The 24055-nt window shown below is 39.0% G+C and overlaps 9 protein-coding genes across 9 annotated transcripts; 2 read left to right on the top strand and 7 right to left on the bottom strand.

The window, feature by feature from the left end:
- Positions 1-240: 240 nt before the first annotated feature.
- GCK72_016499 (uncharacterized protein) lies at positions 241-3117 on the bottom strand (the record flags this gene model as incomplete). The annotated part of the gene is made up of 3 exons (XM_053731531.1): positions 241-700; positions 1671-1961; positions 3110-3117. 3 exons carry the CDS (start codon positions 3115-3117, stop codon positions 241-243), a joined length of 759 nt encoding a protein of 252 aa, XP_053580444.1.
- A 1480-nt stretch (positions 3118-4597) lies between these two features.
- GCK72_016500 (uncharacterized protein) lies at positions 4598-5301 on the bottom strand (the record flags this gene model as incomplete). Its single annotated transcript, XM_053731532.1, has 3 exons — positions 4598-4757; positions 4811-5078; positions 5124-5301. The coding sequence occupies 3 exons, from the start codon at positions 5299-5301 to the stop codon at positions 4598-4600; spliced, it is 606 nt and encodes a 201-aa protein (XP_053580445.1).
- Positions 5302-8020: 2719 nt separating this feature from the next.
- GCK72_016501 (uncharacterized protein) lies at positions 8021-9008 on the top strand (the record flags this gene model as incomplete). The annotated part of the gene is made up of 3 exons (XM_053731533.1): positions 8021-8195; positions 8243-8395; positions 8443-9008. 3 exons carry the CDS (start codon positions 8021-8023, stop codon positions 9006-9008), a joined length of 894 nt encoding a protein of 297 aa, XP_053580446.1.
- Positions 9009-9350: 342 nt separating this feature from the next.
- Positions 9351-11114, top strand: GCK72_016502 (uncharacterized protein; the record flags this gene model as incomplete). Its single annotated transcript, XM_003095683.2, has 2 exons — positions 9351-9482; positions 11007-11114. 2 exons carry the CDS (start codon positions 9351-9353, stop codon positions 11112-11114), a joined length of 240 nt encoding a protein of 79 aa, XP_003095731.2.
- Positions 11115-11166: 52 nt separating this feature from the next.
- On the bottom strand, positions 11167-13259 carry GCK72_016503 (uncharacterized protein; the record flags this gene model as incomplete). The annotated part of the gene is made up of 4 exons (XM_053731534.1): positions 11167-11360; positions 11411-11489; positions 12300-12493; positions 12941-13259. The coding sequence occupies 4 exons, from the start codon at positions 13257-13259 to the stop codon at positions 11167-11169; spliced, it is 786 nt and encodes a 261-aa protein (XP_053580447.1).
- Positions 13260-13436: 177 nt separating this feature from the next.
- On the bottom strand, positions 13437-15621 carry GCK72_016504 (uncharacterized protein; the record flags this gene model as incomplete). Its single annotated transcript, XM_053731535.1, has 3 exons — positions 13437-13645; positions 14135-14626; positions 15303-15621. 3 exons carry the CDS (start codon positions 15619-15621, stop codon positions 13437-13439), a joined length of 1020 nt encoding a protein of 339 aa, XP_053580448.1.
- A 967-nt stretch (positions 15622-16588) lies between these two features.
- On the bottom strand, positions 16589-17571 carry GCK72_016505 (uncharacterized protein; the record flags this gene model as incomplete). Its single annotated transcript, XM_053731536.1, has 2 exons — positions 16589-16783; positions 17563-17571. The coding sequence occupies 2 exons, from the start codon at positions 17569-17571 to the stop codon at positions 16589-16591; spliced, it is 204 nt and encodes a 67-aa protein (XP_053580449.1).
- Positions 17572-18734: 1163 nt separating this feature from the next.
- Positions 18735-22007, bottom strand: GCK72_016506 (uncharacterized protein; the record flags this gene model as incomplete). The annotated part of the gene is made up of 8 exons (XM_053731537.1): positions 18735-19005; positions 19605-19778; positions 20086-20722; positions 21164-21282; positions 21343-21410; positions 21471-21563; positions 21622-21754; positions 21925-22007. The coding sequence occupies 8 exons, from the start codon at positions 22005-22007 to the stop codon at positions 18735-18737; spliced, it is 1578 nt and encodes a 525-aa protein (XP_053580450.1).
- A 314-nt stretch (positions 22008-22321) lies between these two features.
- GCK72_016507 (uncharacterized protein) lies at positions 22322-23961 on the bottom strand (the record flags this gene model as incomplete). The annotated part of the gene is made up of 3 exons (XM_003095674.2): positions 22322-22452; positions 22840-23523; positions 23832-23961. The coding sequence occupies 3 exons, from the start codon at positions 23959-23961 to the stop codon at positions 22322-22324; spliced, it is 945 nt and encodes a 314-aa protein (XP_003095722.2).
- Between the last annotated feature and the right edge of the window lie 94 nt (positions 23962-24055).

A 24055-nucleotide genomic window follows, 5' to 3' on the forward strand; every position in this document is an offset into this window, starting at 1 on the left:
TGAAAATTTCAACACAATGATATTCAAACCGTTTATCAGATTATTACAGATGTGTACACGTATACAATCGAATTATCCGAAAAACTATAACCGGGGGGTAGGTCGTCATGCTCACCGGGAGGGAACCAATAAATAAAATTTACCGAAAAATGATATCATGTAGACTGTAATACTGATTATAGGTGTAGACTTTGTCAATGTGACATACGGATTTTCTAGCTAGGGGCACTGGAATTAAACCTAATTCAGGAACATGTTCTTGAAAGTTCCCCAATCTACGAACTGATTGATATAATAGAATGCTCTCATTTGATCATACCACTTGGACAACTGATCTCTAGTCTGATCATACGGTGTCATTGCGATCAACTTTTTGACACCTCTAAGCTCTTGTGATAGGGACTGTGGTGGCGCCAGTGTGGTACGAATAACATTATACGGACTAGACCGTTTCGATGTGTACCACACGACACGCCCCGGATGGTGATGACGTGTTCTAGTGTAGGACGCCGGTGATGGTGTCGGTGGAGTGTGGTGGGCGGCGTGCAGCACCGTGTGTCGCAACCTACTCACATCATTTCCTCCGGCTCCTCCGTTCGATGCTGGGTAACGACGGTTGGCTTGAAGATTGCTCAGCGAGGCGCCAGATGTCAACGCGTTCAGGTTCTCGTATGGTTGACGGTTTTGGTAGGATGGGTAACTGAAAGAACACGGATTGTGTGGAAGTTATGGTCTGACAAGAAAGTTAGCATGGTTTTTGTCGAGAACGAGTTTTTTGAATTTTCATTATGAAAACGACGCTAAAAAGATGTTGGTTAGTTTTTAAGAACCAACGGAGTTGATAATTACTGAATTTCGGGGATGTCCTATTTTTATAACGCAGCCTCAAAAATGACTTTTGAGCACAGATCTTCTCAAAATTGCTCAATTCAAACGATCAAATGTCTCCCAGAATTTTTAGGGTCGCTAAATCGAACTGCACTCACCAAAAACTGCGCTCACCAAAAAACTATTCAGAATTTCTCAGAACGTCAAAATTTAGGTGGTGTCCTATCCTTATGACGTGCACTGTATGCTCAGATTCTAATGACCGATAAATCGCAAACACTTTGGCAACTGATCTCTAGCTTGATCATACGGTGCCAAATTTTCAGACAAACGTAAGTCTCGTAAATACAGGAGGAATTACGGCATAATAACACTTGCAGTTATCAAATATTGAGTTTGTCATTAAGGTCAATATCCTCTACATTACCAATGTCTATTAATTTTCCACGTGTCTGTGTAGGAAATGAAAGTATTTCTGCTAGGCACAAAAATTAATATTAAAGAGGAACCCCCGGTATTCCAAAAACTTTTTGATATGAATTGACTCAGAATTTTGGGGTAAAGAGAAAAGTCCCTTGGGGCCAGGTCCGAAAATTAGCCTTAAGAAAGTTAAGAGGCCTCAAAGTGTCAATATAGGCAGTGCAGATTTGCCTTATATTTCAACGTCAAATTCCCTCGCTGTGCAGGGGAAAAAGCATCTAAAAATGGGAAAATACTCCCACGTAAATTTTACGTTAATTAGTACTTAACAAAATAAAAGTTTTTATGTCGCCTCAGTAATTTAACTTCCCGCTATATCACCACTATCTCAAACCACCCAAAAAACAAAAAAAACCACTCACTTAGCATACTGATTAGTCTGAATCCCAGGTCGCTCGAAAGTTGGTTGCTCTCCTCTCCGTTGCTCGTACGTCGGCTCAATTCGCTCGTAGTACGATGGAGAAGCTTGTGGAAGTTGTTGAACTCGCGATGAGGCGACTGGTTTCGACATCTGATACCATGCTGGAATCTGATCAATTGCTTCTGGCTGAGCGGCTTGAACATTTTGGACTGGTTGTGAGACTCCGCCCCTTTGTTGTTGTGCGTATTGGGAAGTCGAGTAACCGACGAGAAGTGTTAACACAATTAGACACCTGAAAATAGAAAGAAGTCTAATTTTAGATTTTCGGATTTTCGACACTTGTTCCTATTTAAAATAAACAATTGCTGACCGCCACTTGACCCCTTTTCTGTTCCAAAAATCCAGATCTGTCATCCCCCTAAAGTGTTGATCACAAAAACATGAAGCGTGCACTTGAGTGCGGAAAATTTCTCGGGCTCTCTCTCTCTGGTCAAGTGCTTTGACATTTCGATTCTCATGCTTATCTTCTTACGAACAATGCTTGAGAGATTATTTTTAGAAATCAAGAGAAACATGAATTTTTGCGAATTTTTCACAACATTGGAGAAAAAAACGATTTTTTTTACAAAATGGGAAAATTTGCAAAAAGCCAGTTTTACACAAAATACTGTACTGTAGATGATTTCAAATTGGAAGCCCAAATTTTCAGATTTCGACAAATTTCGTTATTGAGTACCCAAATCATGAGATTTTTACTTTTTTGGAAGTCTAGTTTCCAACTCCACTGATTATAAGCACTAATTAGGGTAATTAACGATAGAAAATGTGAAAAACGAGGTTTTTATAGAGAATAGGAAGCCCTTCGACATAACATTTTAACAATTGTCAGTCAAAAAACTGAAAATTAAAAAAATTGCAGTTTTTATGAAAAAACCACTTTCCAGTTTTCATTAGTTTCGGAATTGAAAAATATAATAGAACCAGGGGTTTTTTCAGTTTTCGGTAAATTTTCCTAGAAATGTTAAAATTTCGAAAATTAGGTTTATCACGAAGCAGCGGTATGAACATTTCAAATTTTCAAAAAAATAATTTTTTCAGAAAAAATTTCCGAAAATCCCGTTTTAGGGATCTCGAACAAAACCTCAACGGGAAAATTGCTATTATCGGTTCACGAACTGGTGCCGGAAGGTGTTAAAGGCGCATCTAGTTTATTCGGAATGGCCTCGTAGTTGAAAAATATGAAATGCCGTTGTTTTTGAGGTTTTCAAGTCTGAAAAGAACTGCAAATCAGGATTTTCGTTTCGAGACCATTTCGAACAAGCTTAAACACCCTCCAGGCAAATGTTCGAGAACCGATAATACCATGATAAGCCGATTCTCAATTATTCTAAGAAAAAACAAAATTTTTCCAAAATTTGAAAAAAAATTATAAAAGCTCACCTAATCATGATGACTGTGTTCCAGAAACAATCACACAAAAATGAAAGTAGACTGGTGGCTAGTGTCCAGATGGAGACAGTTGACTTCGCTTAGGAGGAGGAGACAGTGACGGCGGAGAGCCGGTGGTCAGTTTCTCAAGTGCTCAACAGAAATGATGCAAGATTGGGGGAGGGGGGAAGGGGGAGGGTCAAAGAGTGCGACTCCGCACAGCTAACAACACAGTGAGCACAGTGAGGTGAGACACGAGTAAACGGCAAGAGCACTCAAGATCCTCGCTTTATCTATCCCCTCTTCTTATTTCTTCAGCCGCGGCTTCTCCTTATTTCGGAGGTCGCCGCGCTTTTGTAGTCTCTTGCGGAACGCCCTCACAGAGGACGCGCCGCGCCGCGAGACGCCGACGTGTGCGTCGTGAGCACTGCTTTTGGAATCGGAGCAGCGAAAAAAACGACGGTTTGCTCTCGCGCCACACTTTTTTTCGACGGATCGACGGGTCTCTTTCTCCCGTTTCTTGTTCATTTCTGGAGTCGCGAACTGTCGAAACAATCCGATCGCTCCGAGGGCTCCGAGGGGTCAACCCGGTGGCACGTCTCAGACATTTTGGTGTTTAATTAAGGAATTTACGAAACGATCATGATGTTTAGACAGGAAGATGAAAACAATTGGGGTTAGTTGCGTTGGAGGGAGTGAAAGGGGTAATGTTGCAATTTCTTATTGATAGAGTGAGTTATAGGGGACAGCTGAAACGTGGTCTAATTTTTTGTATTTTTTTTGTAGCTACAACAATCTAAGTAAAGTAAAGTAAGTATTTGAACTATATAGCTATTTAGTGAATCAGACTATTTAAAGAACGATTGCTTCTGGAGTCTGTTGGATGACCATTTTTATTTGACAGGGGAACCTCAAGGGGTCGCAAGTCTGGAATTGTTCCAACTTGCTACCAGACATTAAGGACAACTTGAATAGGCATTTCAAGAATTTTGTTTTGTGCTCTTCACTTGCTGCTGAGAAGAACCGTCTTCACCACTGGTTTTTGAAGGCAGCTTTTACAGAGCTCAACTACAGGGGTGAAAATTTGAGACGGTTTTTCTCAGCGACAAGTGACGAGCACAAAACAAAAATTTGGGATATGCCTATTCAAGTTGTGTTTAATATCTGGTAGCAATTTGGAACGATTCCAAACTTGCGACCCCTTGAGGTTCATTTGTGAAAGTGTTTGTCCAATTTTATAAAAAGAGCTTGGATAACTTGTCTGATACGAGCCTCACCAGTATTGGATATCAGCTTCTATCTCACCATTCAATTCGTCATTTTCTCCTACCAGATAATTTTAATCAAACCCTTCGCTGCATATATCTAACCGGTTAAAGAAGTATCTTCTGCTGTCTGCCTGATTTATTCAGTAAAAAATCTTTCAAAAACTTTTTTGTTGTTGATTGCTTCATTATTCATATTATGTAAATAAAACGTTTATGACAACCCATTGAAAATTTAATCAGTAGATGGCAATTCTCCGACATTAAATCCACCGTCCTGAAGAGCAGCAATGATGAAACCAGCCACAGACATAGTATCTGCTGGAGTTGCGGTGATGCAAGCAACAGCTTCAAGTGGTACATTTTTCCCCGTCAGAAGATTGAATGCTTCATATCTAAAAACCGGAGAAATTCGGAATATTCTACAGATCCGTCACAACTTTCTTACCTGTGCTTACGCTCCTTGCAGTCCAAAGTGAGACCTGACTTGCTACTAACAGAAATTAATGGATAGTCCAAGATTTTATCGGCGGGTATTAAAGTGTCCTTATTGGCGTTTCTCGATTTTCCCACAAGAAGCTGGATTTGTGGATTTGGGCATACAACAATAGCTTTCTCTTTTCCGTCTTTGGTGTAGTAGGCAATTTTTGGAGCAAAGAACAACGGAGCGTTTGCGTTGCTCACATTGAAAACACCGATACGCTTACAGTCCCATTCTGAAATTGACCAATCCTAAATGGCAATTTTTGTGGATCACTTACTCTCATCACTCTCGCTACTGCTCCTCTTACGCCAATGGTCTCGTCGATAGTGACGTGGTGGTTGATAGTATGCAGCATATCCAGGATTTGCAGCAGCAGCATAGTTATCGTTGCTTTGGTAAGCTCCACAGGCTGTCAAGCCAACGAGAGCCGAGATGGTGAGCAGATTCAAAAGCATTGTTCAGAATCGAACTTGCATAATACATTGGTTCGATGGCTTTTATAGTAGACACGAGTCATGTTTGGAGATAAAATGTTTGCGTAAAATGAAAATCAGGATGTTGATATTAAAGAATGGATTGAGAAAGGGGACATTTTATGTTTTGAGATAGTCATAGGGCTTGTGACATCATCTCATACAAAATTGGGTGATAGAGAACAGAGAAAAGGAAGAGTATAGTCATCAAAAAACTTTATACACTGTCTTAACCAAATTGGAAGCGGAATAGCAATTGATTCAAAAGCAGAAACTATGTTGAGATACCAATTTTGTCTAAAAGTGTCAACTCAAGTTTGAACAATCCACTTCAACAATTTTCTAGAATACTGTTTCGCCTTTTTTGGGAACCAAAAAATTAAAAAATCCGCCACGCCAAACGTTTCAAAGTTTTGAATAGTCTTAGGGTTTTTCATTCAGATTTGACGCCATCAAAAATAAAGTGCCGTTTTTCCAAAAGCTGTAACGGTACTGTTGTAAATCCAACAATCGAAGGAGTACGTAAGCATACCGGTGTAAACTTGAGATGGTGCACACATAATCGAATGTTTAAAGCAAAACTGAAGGTACTGGAACACCTTCCAATTATTTCCCAACTTCTGATTTGAAAAGATTTCGGACAGGGTCGCAGTGACCAAAAATGTTTCGGTAAAAAAAAATATGGTATTCAAAGTAGGTCGTCAATTTGAATTGAATTGGGTCTGGTGCAGGGCTGTGCATTGTTTGAGAGGTCAAATAAATTGTTTGACCAAATAATGTTTGAATATTTTTTCCAAACAATTTATTTGATCAAATAATATTTGAATTAATTTACAAATAATTTATTTGACCAAACATTATTTGAAATTTTTTCTCAAATAATCAAATAATTTCAAATACCTTCAAACATCTCAAGAAAATGTTTTATTGCCAATAAAGGCAGTAAAAAGAAAAACAAAAAGGAGGTTATATTTTAAAACATGTAAAAATCAAGGAAAAATACTATTTTTTGTTAAATTTTCCGTCCTGAAAGACTTTCTCGAGTTCGAAGTAATTATTTTTCTCTAACCATTCGGCAGTTTGAAGAGAAAAATTATCATAAATGATACAAAGAAATGGGTTTCAAATTATTTGAAAATTTTCAAATAATTTGGTCAAATAATTTTATTTGATATGAATTTGTCAAACATTATTTGGTCAAACAATTTGTTTGAAAAAAAAAGTTCAAATAATTATTTGAAGCAATTTATTTGACTTTTACCCCAAATTTCAAATAATTCAAATAATCAAACAAATAATTTGCCCAGCCCTGGTCTGGTGAACTCTCTGCTTAGACTATTTTCCTTCTTTGAAAGCACAAAAGCAGGAATCAAAAGCTGCACCGCACAAGGTACTTAAAAACCGCATTATGAAATTACTCAAAACTGATCATAGAATGGTACTCCGCAAGAGCAGGAGTAAAAAGAGAAATATATGCGCAAGCAAATCTGTGAACTTTGATTTATTGTTTTTTGCTCTTTTTAAAAAAAAAACTCGTTATTACCCTACACGAGAATAGTGATAAGTTTGTGTTGTTTTCTCGGATTATTTAGGTCAATTCCAACCAAAGACTTCATGATCATGGATATAATTCTCATTTAAATAGAATATACAGTACTGGTAATAAAGAATGCGACACTTGCAGTTTTTAGTTGAAAATTGTCAACTTTATGACTGTGACACGCCTTCCCTGATAGACTCACACTATTGATTGTTTATGGAGTGTATAGATCACAAATAGAGCTTCATTTTTGTAGTTGACAACTTTTTTGTACAGACACATCCAAAAAAGTTACAGGCAGTCTTTGTAAAAAGCTTAAAAGTCTCTCCTTTTAGCACAGAAAAAAGGAAACAATTGCGAGACATTTCTTTGACGATTGATAACTTCTTAGGATGTGCCCGTACAAAAAAGTTGTTAATTACAAAGATAAAGCTCTACTTGTGATCTATGCACTCCATAAACAATCGACATAGTGATATCATCAGGGAGGTCGTCTCACACTCTCAAACTTGACCATTTTCAACTAAAAACTGCAAGTGTCGCATTCTTTATGGCCAGTACTGTACAGATAAAAGTGATTGAACGGTGTATTCTCCCAATATTCATTTTTTCCCTTGCAATGCGATAGAATTTCACGTTGAATAAAATGAAAATTTTCACGCCGAGAGGCGCTTCTTTTTTGACACTTCGAAGCCTCATAACTCTTTTAATACTAATTTTTGGACATTGCTCCAAGAGACTTTTCTCTTTTATCCAAAATTCTGAGTCGATATATATTTTAAAAATTTCAATTTTTTGTATACCGGTGTCCCTTTTTAAGTCAAATGTTCCCAACATATGTAATTTGTTTAACACGAAATTTTGAGTATATTCATGTGACACTTATCCGAAAACATCAGGTTTTATTCTGACTGATATTCTTCACAGGTTATAACTCCACTCCGAGTTTTAACAATTTTCCATTCTCAATCTACAGTTCGAATGATAACTCATGTTCCCATGCATTTTTTGATTACGTGTTATCAATGTTTTGTTTCAATACTTTCTCTGTAAACAAAACTGAAAATTTTAATCTTGCTGACGACATCCCCTATGTTTTTTTCTTCGATTCTTCCGTATAAAATGGTTTCCAATCCCAATCGAGAACATCATCCCACAAAGATGTTAGCCTTTCTAGCTCTTTCCGTGGCTGTGGCTACAGTTTCTGCTCAATATGGATCTGGCCCATCCAACAATCCACCAGCTCCAAACACTTATTCATCGAACAACGTCTACTATCCTCCAGTTGTCTACGATTCCAACTACTGGGATTACAGTCGTGAGCGTAATCATAAACGTAAGGGCCTTCCGCGCCTTTAGACTTCAAATTAACTGTTTTTCCAGAATGCCCAAAATTGAGAACTTATGTCGGAGAGTTCCCATCAGTTCCAGATGAGGCATTTTACCCACCAATCATCCGATATGTCAAAGATGGAAAGAAAGTGACTGCTATGGTTGTTTGTGATAGAAACGTTAAGAACTTCAACGTTTTGTTTGGTAATTTGAACAACGTGTGCTAAAGAATTTATTGAATATAAATTAAGGACGAAATGGATCGGAAACTGACATTCGCTTTGCCCCTTTCTTGGCAATGGGAAATACAGCTGGAATCACACTCAAATGCGATCGTGATGAGCGTAGATTCGAAGGGCTTGCAGTGGACCTGGGTACTCCTGATTTCTCCAGAAAAGTACAGATCACACAGCTCACATGCCTCGGTCTGGACAAAACACAAATAGGATTGGATGCTCAAGGAGGATTGATCAGTTTTGCTTACGGTATCGGGGCAATGTTGAACGGTCTTGATTTCTTTGCACCAACAATTGGAAGAAAGAAGAGAGAAGCTGTCGAAACGCCAGCAACCGACGCACCAGAACCTGTCACAGGCGTACCAACTGAGAAGGTAGCCGAGACAACTGTTGTTGTCACTGCTGTCAAATCCGGATCGGAAACAACAAAAGTCGTCGTCCAAACCACTGAAGCACCTGCTGTATCATCTGGATCCGATACTGCCACAGAGGCTGCGACTACGCCAGCTCCGGGATCTCTTGCTGCTCTAAAAGCCGCTGGAGAAAGATTGGGAAAAGTTTTCGGGCGAATCTTCCATTAATTATAAAAGTCTGAATAAAATTTATTGAAATCTGAATTTGTTGTTTAATTCTTTACCGGATCTATCTGCCTCGAAAAAATATGTTCTGAGAAACAAGTGATGTCAACTTGACCGACAGCTTTCCAATTTTTATTTCTTCTTTTTGTCTTTCCCTCCAATTTTTCCTTTTAGGTAAACAGAGACTGATGAGGAGGGGGGGGGGGAGACATCAAAACGAATGGACAACCGATAGACACATATTTCGAAATTGAGTCCCTGTTGGTGGTCTCATTTAGTTTCTTCAGGTTTTTCCATTTATACTCCTGTTTAATAGTAATATTTATTAATTTAAGCGTTCTCAAAATGGGTTGTATCTTGTCTCAATGTGAGGACGATGGAAATATAGAAGAAACTGTCGAGAAAAAGAGTGAGGATGATGGCTTTCCCGAGGAAATCGCTCTGATTCGTCTTCGTGCAAAAAGTGTTCATTTTGCGGTAAGTTCTAGAATCAATTGGAAGGTATTGAGATTGAGAGAAAGGTGTTCTAAATATTTTCAAAGAAAATGTAAACATTGAGAAAGGGTAGCCACGATACCACGGACTGTCGTTTTGTTACGATGTTTTTGGGAATGTTTTTAACAAGAATGTGATTGTTTCAGCACAGATTCTTGCATATTGGAGTATTATAACTGAAGTTTACATTTTTCTCCGATAAAACGTTTGCTCTGGCTAAGGGCCACACGTATAAGAGAGCTCTGTGTGGTCTCGAAAGGATTTTTTGCTTTATGGTCCACCTAGACCTTTAGGGTTCATTTTTTAAATTAGAATCAGCCCGAATCTTGCTGGCGACCGGTAATGCAAATGATGGAGCTTTTTGATCACTTATTATCGGTTCACGAACTGGTGCCGTAGATGTTAAAGGTGCATCAAATTTATTGAGAACTTCGCGAAATGGTATCGAAGTTGAAAAACATATAAAGCCGTGTTTTTGTGCTTTGCGGGTCTGAAAAGAACTGCAAATCATGTTTTCCGCCTTGATTCATACAACTTAGATGCGCCAAATTAATGTTCGCGAACCGATAGGAACCCCAGAAAGGAATAAGAGTGCAAAATGACCTGGAGTTTATTTTCGTTTCTGAAATATAATGCTCGGGATCAAAATCCTGGTTAAACTAAAAAAAAGCGAAAGTTACCGCCCCGCCCGACCATTCTTGGTGGATTTTCTAAAATTTAAGTTTTTTTCTGTAAAGTAAACGCTCTGTGCTCATGCATTTCCGTTTTTTTAAATCTTCCAAAATCTTTGCCGCTACAATTTTTGCATACCTGCTTCCCCAGTCACTGTTTTGTTCATACCACCATCAAACACCACAAATTTCTGTCCACTCATTCCGTGCCCTCATTAAAACAAAAAAAAATACTCGGAATGGCGGGTTCCCACTGCCATAAAACCCATTAATGTTATTGCGCGCCCAGTGAGCAAATAATCTCTTAATGGTGGAATCAACTGTTTTTTTTTCAAATTAAAAGGAAAAAGAGTTGGTCTTTGGGTATCGAAATTCAGAGGGTGTACAGAATATATACTAGCCTAAATCTTGAAACGTGGATTGGGTGAGATAACTGATTGGTACTATGAGCGTTTCAAAACATCATTTACTAGAAGCTATGTCCAGCACTCGAACAGATCCATTTTTCCAGTTCACACTAAAACCTTTCAACTATTACGCATGCATGCAGAATCAGCGTGTGCGGTAGAGCGTGTTTTCTCAACTTGTGTCCTCTTGGTGCCCATGTGGTGCCCATCGTCGTGTGCCAAATTCATGGGCCACGTGGCCGAATTGAACGCTTCGTTGTCCCACCCTTGTTCAAAGTATACAGTAGCCTAAATCTTGAAACGTGAATTGACTGAGATGATGAAAGAATCTGCACTATAACCTTTCAACTATTACGCACGTAGAAAATTTTACGCATGTAGAAACACCTGTTTTTGTCTGGACTTAGTACCTTAGTCACCTTTTTCAGACCGAAGCAACTCTCCACCTCATTCCATACAAATGGCAAGAGGACATGACTCAGGAGATCGAGCAGGAGGACACAGAGAGCGAGGGAAGCATCACTAACTGTGACTAATCTTTTTATTTTAGCTATCATATAAAAATTCCAAAAAAATTAATGAATGATATTACCAAACACTAGCTTGAGCTTGTGTCCCTATCACAGTTTTCCATATCTGATGGGAATTGTTCACCGTATTTTCGGAATTAAATCTGAATATAGAAAGAGTGGCATTTCGATACGGGGTGTGCACAACGAGCATAGTAATGGTAGATAGAATTCCGTGAAAGGCAATTGCTGCGAGGGCGATGTTGGTAGCTCCTGAATAGGCAAGATATTTGGATTTCTCGGATCCGCCTGTGCTCACTCACCTTGGTTATAATAATCGAACCAAATCGCCAAAACAATATACAAAACTGGGAAGGTAAGTACCACGATTGGCACAAATATCTGAATACATAACGCGAAGAAAAACTGTTTTTGTAGCCGATTTGTAGTTTGTGACTTGGCGACTGTATGGAATAGGTACCAGAATATTTTGGCGACGAAGTATATCGCTTGAGGCATTACTAGAGAAAACATGAATGCCAGACAGAGACAGGGGATGGTGTTAACAATTGATAAGACAAAGTATCCAGGTCGCTCCAAGACGTCATTTGGGATACAGGGGATAACCTGTTATTACAAAAATCTTTGAACTAGGGAAGGCGTGCAGGTGCCCATGGAGTTATGGGGCCTGACCTATATTATTGGAAAGCTCAAAAAACGCTTATTCCAAATATATATCAGCTCTGACCGACCGCCCATCTCACCTAACTGATCCCACTACGATAGCTCTTTTTTTGCACTATGCTTGACATTTAGCATCCCGTTTAACCCTCACTGATGCTTATATTTTCTTGATATTTCTGTTTTCTTTTCTTACTTTCACGATACTTGCGATCGTATTCAATAAATAAATAAATAATATATTCTGTTTTTGCCCTCGAGGCCTGGTATTCGAGAAAAACGAGTTCAAAATTTAGACCGCTGGCAAGTCATTACCTTTCCGACGTGTGAAAAATATCGGCAGCGTGGTATGAGGGTTAGCAGGTCCAAACTTTGAATTCGTTTTTCTTGAATTCCAGGCCTCAAGGGCAAAAACTGAATGAATATTTGGGATCAGCATTTTCTCAGCTTTAAATTATATAGGTAACGACCCATAACTCCACGGTCACCTGGATGCTTTTCCTAGGTAGTTCTATAAATCATTGCTCTTACTTTCTTAACGGTGGCCTTCCCCACCGCTTGATCCGGTATATTCATATAGCCCGGAGCGATAAAAATCACTGAAATAAGATAATGAACTACTGTATACACCACACGCTTCCAGTTCTTCTTCCCATTAGTTCCATGGCCGTGAATCAATCGATAATGACGGTCTTCGAAGAATGTAAGGATAGTTACAGCTATCACTGGAACAGAAATTAGGTTATTTTGAATTTTTGTAGTTGATAACTTTATGATAACTTTGGGAGGTTTTGAGATACAAGTTGGTTGTGTAGATCAAAATGAGTTCTACATTTTTGTAGTTGGAAATTTTTCGATAGCTTCAAACTTTCAAACGTTTATATCTATAGAACGCAAAGAGCTATCAAAAACTTTTCAACTAATAACATGTGTGAAATTTCAGGTTCTACAATTTTGTAGTTGACAATTTTTTGATAGGTTTGCAGGCTTTCGAGATAGAAGACTTCGAAGATGGATCGAGGAGGAGAGAGACGCAGAGAGACGAGGGCGGATGATTTCTTTTTTTTCTCTCCCTTCCTAGCTTTGGCCACCGACTTTTAAGGGGCCGTATCTTAAAACCTAACAGATCAATCAAAAAGTTGTCAACAGCTGTTAGAAAATAAATGACTCACCTCCAACAAAAGAAATTCCTAAATAAACTTGCAAATCCGTCGGAATTCCTAAAGCCACCGATATCCCCAAAGGATACCCCGAACAGACAGGTAGCGTTAGCACCGGAGTCGCAATAAAACTCAAATAAACATCCACAAATGCGCCAACAAAATGAAGCAAAAGCATGCTAGCCTTCACAGTTTTCATTTTTCTCGGTGTCTTCGCGACTATAATGTAAGCACCAAATAGATGTACAGGTACTTCGATGGCAGTGAGAATATGAAGGGTTCCCGAATAGAATTTGTCGGTCGCAAAGAAATTGATATTCTCTGAGCACATGCCAGAGAAATGAGCGGGGGGACATCAAGAAAAATCAAAAGTGCCAGAAAACTTGAAAATGTTTCCACCTGCTCGGAGAGTTAATTAACTTTTGGGATTGCGGTCAGAATTTTTTCTTTCGACAATAAAATGAAAACTTGATTTATTAATATAATATCATATCAGAGATCATTCATACTATGACATGACACTTTTCAAAACATGTTGTCCTCCTGCTACAGTAACCCATATCTTTGAATTCTCCACGACGTCAACCCTTTGTTTTGGCACAAAAAAATAGAACACATCTAGAGAAGCTTCTCGATACGGGCGGTGCACAATGAGCATGGTGATTGTGGAGGTGACTCCATGAAGAGCTACCATTAAGACTGCAATGTTGGTGGCAGCTGGAATTTTGTATTCTTGTAAGACTTACAGTAAAGGCTATAAAGAATGCGTTACTTACAGTTTTTAGTTGAAAATGACCAACTTTGAGAGGGGTTACGGTAACACTGATTGTCCCACAAAGTAAATTATGTATAAACCATGCAGAACAAAAGTAGTGCTTAACTTTTATAGTTAATAACTTTTTTGTACGGACATTAGAGAGTAATGGTCATTTTAAAGGGGCAGCTCAAAAATTACTCCATTTTGCACTGAAATTGGTCGATTTGAGGAAAAATTACTTCGTCGATATGTAACTTGCTAGGGAGCGTCCGTGCGAAAAAGTTGTCAACTACAAAAATAAAGCTCTACCTTTATTTTGTATTGTTTAGACAAAATTTACTTTGTGAAACAATCAGTTATACCGTAACACCATCTGGTCATGTTCAACTCAAAAAAGCCAAAGTTCGTATCTTTTTGCACGGTACTGTAAGTGTGGAGCAGCAACTCACCCTGATTAAACATATTATTCCATATCAGATAAAAAAATATTGTCACTGGTCCAAAAAACACAGAAATTGGAATAGTAACCTGTATGCCTAACGCGATCATCAGCTGCTTTTGCATCTTAGTGACAGTTCTAGATTTCGGGGATGACTGGGATAGCTTCCAAGCAATTGATATCGCATAAAATAATCCTTGAGACATTAAAAATACTGTCATGATAGAGACACAGATCAAACAGATAGTGGCATCTACAGCCAGAACAAAGAACCCCGGGCGGTTGAGAAGTTCTTGTGGGAAGCATGGAAGCTTCTGGAGGAGCGCCAGTTTTCCTTGGGACTGATCTGGAATCTCGAGGTAGCCGGGAGAGAAGAATAGGAATGATAAGATATAAAGGAGGATACAGTGGAGTTTACGTCTCCATGAGTAGATTGTGTTGGCTCCATGAATGAGCACATGGTATCGACCTTCGAAGAGAAGAACAATGGAGACACTGACTGCTGGAAGTTTAAGAGAATTGAAATTTTTATTCAGGTTCTAACTAGGAAAAGTCATGGAGTCAGTTTGGAGTTATGGGACGTGACCAATATCATTGGAAAGCTTGGAAAACGCTCATTCTAAATATATATTCAGTTTTTGACATCGAGGCCTGGAATTCGAGAAAAGCGGGGTCAGAGTTTGGATAAATAAAAAATTATGATGTAGACATTTGAAACAATTTCGCGTGTCAGAAACTTAATATTGTCATTTTTCAGAACTTTCACTTTTTTCTCAAATAATGAGGTAAAGGTAAGTGTTGAGGGTAATGACTTGCCAACGGTCCAAAGTTTGACCCTGTTTTTCTCGAATACCAGGCCTCAGGGGTAAAAACTGAATATATATATAGAATCACCGTATTCTCAGCTTTCTAAGGATATAGGTCAGGACCCATATATCTCGATTTCATGACATTCTCTAATAAGCGTCGCATTTTTCGGGTGAGACTCCTCAAACAGCTCCAATTGTACGAAAATTGTGTTTGTTCCGTTTTGAAAGCGGAGTCTAAATTAAATTTGAAATTTTGAGGTCTGTAGTAATTTTTTTGAAATTTCAGGCTTTCATAAATGAAATCGATAGATCATGTACCCATATAACCCCCCAAATTCCAAAGTTTATACAAAATACGCTTCAACTTACCACTGACAAACGAAAATCCTAGATAAACTTGAATCGAAGTAGGCACCTCCAACCATTTCGATAATCCTAATGGGTACCCAGCACTAGATGGAATCGTAAGCACTGGAGATGTCAAAAAACTCAAATAAAAATCCAAAAAGGCACTCATAGAGTGAAGAAGCAACATGCTACTTTTGATAGATGACATCTTCTTAGGAGTCTTGAAGATTACTATATAAGCGCCAAATAGATGAACAGGAATCTCGATGGCAGTGAGTACGTGGAGAGCTGTCAGATAGAAGTCATCAGTGGCAAAGCAAGAGATTTCAGTAGGGCACATTCACATATTAATGTAATGTTGGGAATGAAAAAGAGTGGTGCAATAATATCAAAAATTCAGCTGTCTCTAAAGATTAGACTCTTGGAAATCTAATCTCATATTGGTCATTACATATGATTGGTCATTAACTTATAGTCAATGAAATTATAGAGATAGATACAAACAAAGTTATTGACAATAGGAGAAAAAAACAATCTGGTTAATTTATGTTCCTTCTGCAGCTGTTTATTAAATTGTTCGACTTTGTTTGCAAAAAACCTGTGGACAATTAGTTTAGTTTAGTTTCCGGATAAGAAATTGTATTTCCGACTTCCGTCATTCCATAACTGTTACGGAGAGTACAATTTGCGGAAATACATGGAAAACTGGTCTGAAAGGACAGAAAATAGGCATTTCTTCAGCCAAAAACTAATTTTCCACTGATTTTCGCGGAATTTTTGGCCTTTCTCTTGGGGTTTTGAATCTTTGCGAAAAAATTTACTTAGGACTTCCGGGTTTTTTACTTCCGACTCCCGACTTCCGGATAAGGAAAATCACTTGTATCCCCAAAAAATCCACACGAGACCCACCAAATTGTTACGTCAGATGCAGCTCTTGCTAGGTACACCACCGATTTCCCTGTTTATCTGAAACCTTTGAAACCCCAAAATACGCTATTTTCTGTCGACTGAAAGTCAAAACTAATACCTTATTTATATAAACAAAAACTATACATTTTCGCTCAAGTCGTAAACATTTTTTCCCTCAAAAAACTACCAACACAGTATCCCCTCCTTCCTACTGTCTCCTACAGTATACTGTAGGAGACGTCGAGATTTGCAACAAAAAAAATAATTAGAAAATATGAATAAAACCATTCATTTTGAAAAGACATTGTCACATGACACCTCATAGAGGTTACACAGGTAGAGTGTGAATACTTTCACAGTTTCGATTGAAGGATTAAGAATAAATGAAATAATAAATGTTAGTTAAAGAACTCAATAAGAAACTCGAGAAAGCACTCCATCGAGTTCTCATCCACTAGCTTCTCCTCATCGGTTTTCGTCATTCTTGGTGTCTTCTGAATCTTCTCCTCCACCATCGATTCTTCTTCTGGAATAATTGATGGCGGACCGGTGAAGAAGGAGGTGATGACGGCGGCGTGCATGATGAGGGAGTTCTGAAGTGTTTAATTGATAATTGGGGAATTTAATTGCATCCGACACGGGGCCGGCGCGTAACTCGCTTCAAACTCAGTTTTATGAGCTGACAAATATGTCAAAATGTAGATCTCCGCGAGATCTATGTCTGTGACTTTCTACGGGCCGGATGGCAAATCGGTAATGTGACGCGGTTCGGGAAAAGTGTCAAAAAATGCAAAAGGTTATTCCAGGGGCATTAAACCATCATACCCCTACTTATGCTTAATTGATCTATGTATAGAGACACTTACCATTCTGATGTTTGGAGTGGTGAAAATGGAAAAAAGCCGGAGAAAGTAAAATAAATAAGCGAGTTGAGATAAGGAATCTGAGTTCTTGACTCTTTCCCTAACCCCTTTTTTATGCCCTCGTTATCAGCTGTGTGCTGACTTCTCACTTTTCATTTTTGATTTATTCCTCTCTTCTCTTGTCAGCTCCTCCTTTTTTCCGTTATCGTGTTTGCACGCGCTTAACCCCTCGTCGTACGGCGTCACGAGAAGAAGCTCCGGGTTTTTTGCTTTTGAAGAGAAAACGTGTGGAAATTGAAGGAGGGAGTACTGTATTAATAGTTTTTTGAGGGAGAAAATTTTTTGCGAAAATTTATAGTTTTTGTTTATAAATAAGGTATTAGTTTCGACTTTCAGTCGACAGGAAATAGTGTATTCTGGGGTTTCAGAGGTTTCAGAGGTTTCAGATAAACCAGGAAATGGCTAGGGCGCCTGGCGCGCAAGCAATTTGGGTGGGTTACTGTACCTACTTTGGTCATACTGTAACAAGGTGCAGATCCATTCTGTAATTTTCGAAAGTTGTCTGTAGAGCAAATTTTCTCATCGATCTGAGAATTTGGCTGTCTGGCGTGCCTTTGGCGCTTCGAGAGTTGAGATGATTTCTGATGCCGATGCACCAATTGAAGGCAGATTTGATTTTAATTTCAATTTTTGTAAATTTTCAACAGTGCGCATTTTCTACAGTGACTGAAAAACACGAAATCAAGCGATGTTCTGTTGTTTTCAGCATGTTTTTGTTAAAATGTTGAAAAACTATGAGTTTGTCAGTTTTTGAGCATATTACGGCTAAAAACTAACAATTTTTGGGAAAACTCGAAAAAATGTTGCGTCATAAAAACTCGTTTAATTCTTGCAAACACGCTCTACCGAACGATTCCTTTTAATTGAAAAATGTTTTCTTTTCTGTCTGCGTCTCTACTATTTCACACACAATTTTTTAATGAATTTCGATAGAGCGCATTTGTTAGCAACTTGAACATTAATTCCCAATTTTTTCTACTCAAATCACGGAAAACCGTCATAAATCACAGGTTGATACGTATATAACCGATTCGCCCCGTTCATTCTCTCAATCAAAAATTAACTGATAATATCATCTTATCATCAAAAATTACATCAGTTTTCCTGTTGTTTCTCTCAGTAATGTACTCTGCACCTGCCGGTTTTCCAGGAGACTTTTTTAGCAAAAAGCAACGACGACTGCGTCACAGTTCTGCCACATGACATTCAACCTCTTATCAGCCATCTTTATCAGTTTTGGGTTATAATTTCTAATACTAAATTTAGTTTTATGGAAAAAAATTGGGGAAGGGGAATGGAATACCCGTAAAACCGAGGGTACTAAAACACAGGGATGCGAGGCGTAAGGTGTGCAACGAACAGTTTTAAATTTTTCTCCTGATTGTGAGTCGCGCAGCGTGCGCGTCGCGGTTTTCATTGGTAGATACGACAAACACACGATAAACTTGAACTTGGCACTCAGCCAAGTTTTTTGGTTTTCACAGGGATGCAATGAAAAACGCGACGCGCACGCAACGCGGCCGGTAAATTCAAAACTTTTCGTTGCGGACCTTACGCTTCGTACACCTGTGATTAATTACAATAAAAAATAAAGCAATATGTATTTAAATTTTTCAAAAAATCAATCATTCTCCATATCAAACGATTCATTAATCGGTAGTCGTCGGGTGCCAGAAGATCCTCCTCTCTCGTCTCCTCCTTTTGCCAGTTGCCTCACAAATTTCGCATAACTCGAGGTGAGACGAGTGAAAAGTTCCTCCAATTCGTGCTCAGTCATTCCGATGGAGCATGCGATATTGAGATATCCACCGTGTTGCTCTGCGCTGTGAGAGCCGAAATTCACGAATTCGCACCCTTCGATTGTGGTTTTCGATTGGGACGAGGTGACAACTCTGGAATTGTTTTTGTTTGGGAGATGAGAGAGTGTAGAGGAGGGGGAGACGCAGAGAGTAGTGTGCGCCACGTGGATTAGTCATGATTTATATGATTTCCCAGCGAAATGAGTGTAAAATGAGATTTTTTAGGGAAAAATTGAGAAAAAACTAAAAAACTCAAAATTCGGAAAAAAAAGACTTGCAAAATTTCTGTGCCCGGCTTCAAGAAAAGGTATCTATAGCCGTTGTTGACCGAATTTTTTGAATTTTTAAAATTTAAGAGAACAAATCCATTTTCAGCACGGCTCGGCATGTTACTAGTTTTTAAGTGAATTTATGTAATTTTTCGTCAAAATTAGTCTAAATCGAGAGTTTTTATCGAAAAAATGGAGAAGAAACTGGAAAATTTGGAAATAGTTGGAAATGTGAAAAATATGGAAAACCGGAGAATTTTTGAGTTTTGGTGAAAAATTATCCGAAAAGCTTTCAATTAACTATCCTAAACCCATTTTTCCGAAAAAAATTGCGAAAAATTACAATTTCCTGTAAACTATTCTCATCCTTCTTGTCCACGTGAACTACACAACTCCTCCTCCATCCCCGTAGAGCACATTTACCTCGCGCCCGTTATCCCCCTAGCGAAAAGAACAGATCCGAAGAGTGTCTGCTTCGCAGGTGGGATCGTCGACAGCGTCATCGCCAGGCTAATCTCATTTTCCGGCACATCATACACACATTCTCCGATATTTTCAGCGAATGAGATGAGTTTTCGTCGCATTTTCAGGAACATTCTGGAAACAACGAAAAATCTGAATTTCTGAGGGGATGGAGCGCATTTGTAAGAACTGTGCCGAGCTATTAGCAGTCCACTTTTTTCACAACCGCGCTCCATCGCAAACGAGAGAGTATCGGAGAGAGAGACGCACAGTTTTCAAACGATTTTCGCTATTTTCCATAATTTCTCGGTAAATTGTTATGAAAAACTGTGAAAATCAGAGTCGCCGCTAGAAAAAAGGAAATCTGCGTCTCTCTCTCCGATACTCTCTCGTTTGCGGTAGAGCGCAGTTGTAAGAGCTGTGCCGAATAGATAACTCTCACTGTTTCTGCTTGCTAAACGGCTCCAAAAACGCTGTCTGTCCTTGATAGAGTAGTGTCAACACTAAATCTCTAGATGGAACTGACGACGCTCTTCCCGGATAAGCCTGAGCAATCGATTGAATATGATTCTGTTTGAATGCTGCAATCAGAGCTCCGCCCACAGGAACTTGAAAATTTTTATCCAGTGACTGAACGAACGCATCGACACGCCCACATTCATTCGCCGCCGCGATTTTTCGAATCGTCTCCTCGCTCTGCAGTCCATAAGCATTATTTACAAGATGCGGGACATCATGAGCCGCGCAAATCGCTGAGATCGCTTCAATATTATCTGGAGACCTCGGAGCGAAGCAAGAAGTCGTCGTCATCACGCAAAGAATCTCCTCCCCGCGTTGTTCGACAATCCGATTCACCGTTTCCACGTCGGTTATCAGGGCGTCACGATCGCGTGTTGGCTCCACGATGATCGGTTCGAAGCCAGCGTGATAGATACTTTTGAGTGATGACTTCTGATCGATTCGCAGCCAAACGACGTATTTCGCTTTCGGACGGCGTCGGCGCCAGGAGGTCATGCAGAGGGATAGTGACATTCCAGTGCATAATGGGACGACGATACAGGATTTGACAGAGTGGAGGCCTACAAAGATCATGAATTCTTAAATTTCTTGAATTTAGGACCCCGGATCATAAATTTAGGATCTTTTCAAACTACAGTACCCCGGATCCTAAATTCAGGATCTTCTTAAACTACAGTAGCCCGGATCCTAAATTTAGGATCTTTTCAAACTACCGTACCCCGGATCCTAAATTTAGGATCTTTTCAAACTACAGTACCTCGGATCCCATATTTAGGATCTCTTCAAACTACAGTACCCCGGATCCTAAATATAGGATCTTTTCAAACTACAGTACCTCGGATCCCATATTTAGGATCTTTTCAAACTACAGTACCTCGGATCCCATATTTAGGATCTTTTCAAACTACAGTACCCCGGATCCCATATTTAGGATATTTTCAAACTACAGTACCCCGGATCCAAAATTTAGGATCCGATGAAATTCTAAGAAAAAAAGATACCTAGCAAATGAAGCGCATGCTTTCCAAATTCATTTGAAAGACACGCCAACATCGAGGAGCCCAGCGCTTTCGGCTGGATTTCCAGAAGGTTCCCGCTCCGACCGATTCCATGTGTTAGACTAAATTTTTATTTTATTTTTTAAGTTTTTTTCAAAAAAAAAAGAATCAATAAAAACTACTTTGAATGCAACCGCTGAACTAGCGGAGTCAACACTCTCCCTTCTCGCTCGCCGGCTCCGACTGGGATCTGAAAATTTCAGAGATTTAAATTTTGAAAAAAATTTTTTATTCGCTGCCTAAAATTTACCATATCCACGCGATTATTGGTGTCATGAGATGACAACCATGACAGAAAAAGGTCTAGAGTGTGCTCTGTCCATCCTTCTTCTGGAATTTGTTTCTGAAATTTTTAAATTTTTTTTCAAATTTTATTTTGCAGCTTTTTTCAGCATTAATACCCGTTCCCACAACGAATTCAGCAGTTTACTGCTCGATTTGCTCACTAATCTCGAGTATTCTCCCTCTTTTTTCCCAAAATTCGCCTTCATATCTTCGCTACGGGCGGTTCTTCCACTTACACAATCATCCACCCTGGAATTTTTTATTTTTAGTCTTACGGTAGAATTGTCGTGAGATATGATGCAAATTGTGGTGCAAACACCGCCACGTGAAAATGCACAGAATTTTTTTTTCGAAATTTTCGAATCGAAAATTAATTTCTTTTTAATTTTAAAACTAAATTTTTAACCAAAAACTCTTACCGATTCTGACAATCAACGCAAAGCGGTAAACAGGCGCATTCCGTGTGTCCGGGAAGACTCATCAGAAGTTTTTCGAATGACATTGAAAAGTTTTTTTCGAAGAAAAAAGAGAAAAGCAGACTTTTTTTCAAAAATGAACTTTTGCGCCCACTTCCGATTGCTCACCAATTTTTCCCTCTTTTTTATTCTTTCGAACAAAAGAGGAAACAAGTGGTGCACTTACATGACTTCACTTACTTTTGAGTCAAAGTTTTGACGAAAGTAAAAAAAAAAGAAAAGAAAAAATATAAGAAATGTCAGAGTTGAATACACGAGAGAATTGTGCTATGGAAATCGAATCAATTATTATTCAGCGTTTATTTAGTGAAAAAAGTAAAAAGAGAAATATGTGGATTATTTATCGCTCGAGTGGAGCCATTCCGAGTTTAGCGCGCAGCGCATTTGCCTCAGCGATTTCGCGTTCTTCATCATTGTCAGCACCGCCACGACGGGATGATGATTCCTTCTTTCGGTCACGACGATCGTCATCTGAAAAAAAAAAAAAATTGATTTATCTTTTTAAAAAACCATATTTGTCAAGGCCCCGGGCCCGGCTAAACAATTTTAAAAAACTTTTTTCTCTATTCTTCATCGAAAATGTAAACATTTCTGATGATTTTTCAAAAATTCTTCTAATTCTGAATAATAGTCGAAGATTGGAATTCGAATTTTTCGCGATACATTCAAAAAATTTCAAAATTTTGACTTTTTCGTGAAAAAAAGTCAAATTTTCTCATAAAAATCGACTTATTCGCGAAATAATGCAAAAATTGGAAAAAACAGATATTTGAATTTTGGCGCCAAGTACCCGGGCCTTAATTTTGCTGACGAGGCTGGCCCGAGCCTTGACAAGTATGAAAAAACTCCTATATTCACCTTTTCTATCCCTACGATCTCTGTCACGACTTCTATCCCTCTCTCTTCTTCTATCATCTCTGTTACTCGGTCCCGGCTCATCCTCCCCTCTTTCCCTTCGCTCTCTCATCTTCTCTCGTTCCCGAACTTCTCGTCGATCTCCAACTTCACGCTCTCGATCACGACTTCTGCTGCGCCTTCTCGACGTCAAACGTGGCTTCTCCTTCTTCGAATCCTCTTCCTCCTCGTCATCGGAATCCGACATTGCAACAAGATCTCCGTCGAGAAGTGACTTGTAAGCCGGCAACATCTCCACTTCCTCAAGTGCCCAACGTCGTTGAAGACGTGGCAATTGAATATCACAGTAACGATCCTCACGAAGCAGATTATCAATGAAATCGTCCATGTAAATCGCCTCGAATCGTCCCATCTTATTCATATATCTCAGTTTTCGGAAATCATTATACAGCGGCTCGAGATACTTGTAAATTTCAGTGGAATCAAAAGTTAATCGAAGATACATTGCTCCGAGAGCTCTGATATATTTGAATTCCTCTTGCTGGATGAATTCCAGCACAATATCTTTCTCTGGTTGGATTTGCAGCATTTTCAGAGCGAGACACAGGAATGGAGTCGGCTTGATGTTACCAGCGTAGACGCCTCCAATGTAGCGGAGATCCATTCCTTTGTCGACGACAAGTTCAGCTGAAAAACGAGTTTTTCCTGGCCTAGAAAACAAAAAAAATTGAGAAAGTTAGGCCACGGACCTATACTTGAAATTCAAAAAGACCCAATTTGATTCGAGTTATGAAGATTTGAAGTTGGTGGCCTAGAAACCCAAATTTGGTTTTCTAGGCCACGATCTTCAAAATCGAGTTCTAAAACTGCATTTTGTTCAGAAGAACCTCAAAATTAGGTCCGTGGCCTAACTTTTCCAGTTTTTGGGTTTCTAGGCCATCAACTAAAAAATAAATTTTTCGAGTTTTTAGCCAAATTTCAGCCATTTTTCTTACCTGTCAAAGCGAAACAATGCTCTTTCCAATACATACTATCGTAGATACGTTGTCGAATGATTTTCTCGACGAGAAACTGCGGATTTGTACCTTTTACAGTTTTCGCCGTTTTCTCAGTGCGGTTTGCCATCTGGAAAGGCAATTTTTATAAAGAAAAGTAGGAAAATTCAGCAGAAATCGGGAATAGAGGAATAGATATGAATACCGGAAGAACGGAGAGAAAT

The sequence above is a fragment of the Caenorhabditis remanei genome, chromosome V, assembly GCF_010183535.1.
Source record: "Caenorhabditis remanei strain PX506 chromosome V, whole genome shotgun sequence".
Taxonomy (NCBI): Eukaryota; Metazoa; Nematoda; class Chromadorea; order Rhabditida; family Rhabditidae; genus Caenorhabditis; species Caenorhabditis remanei.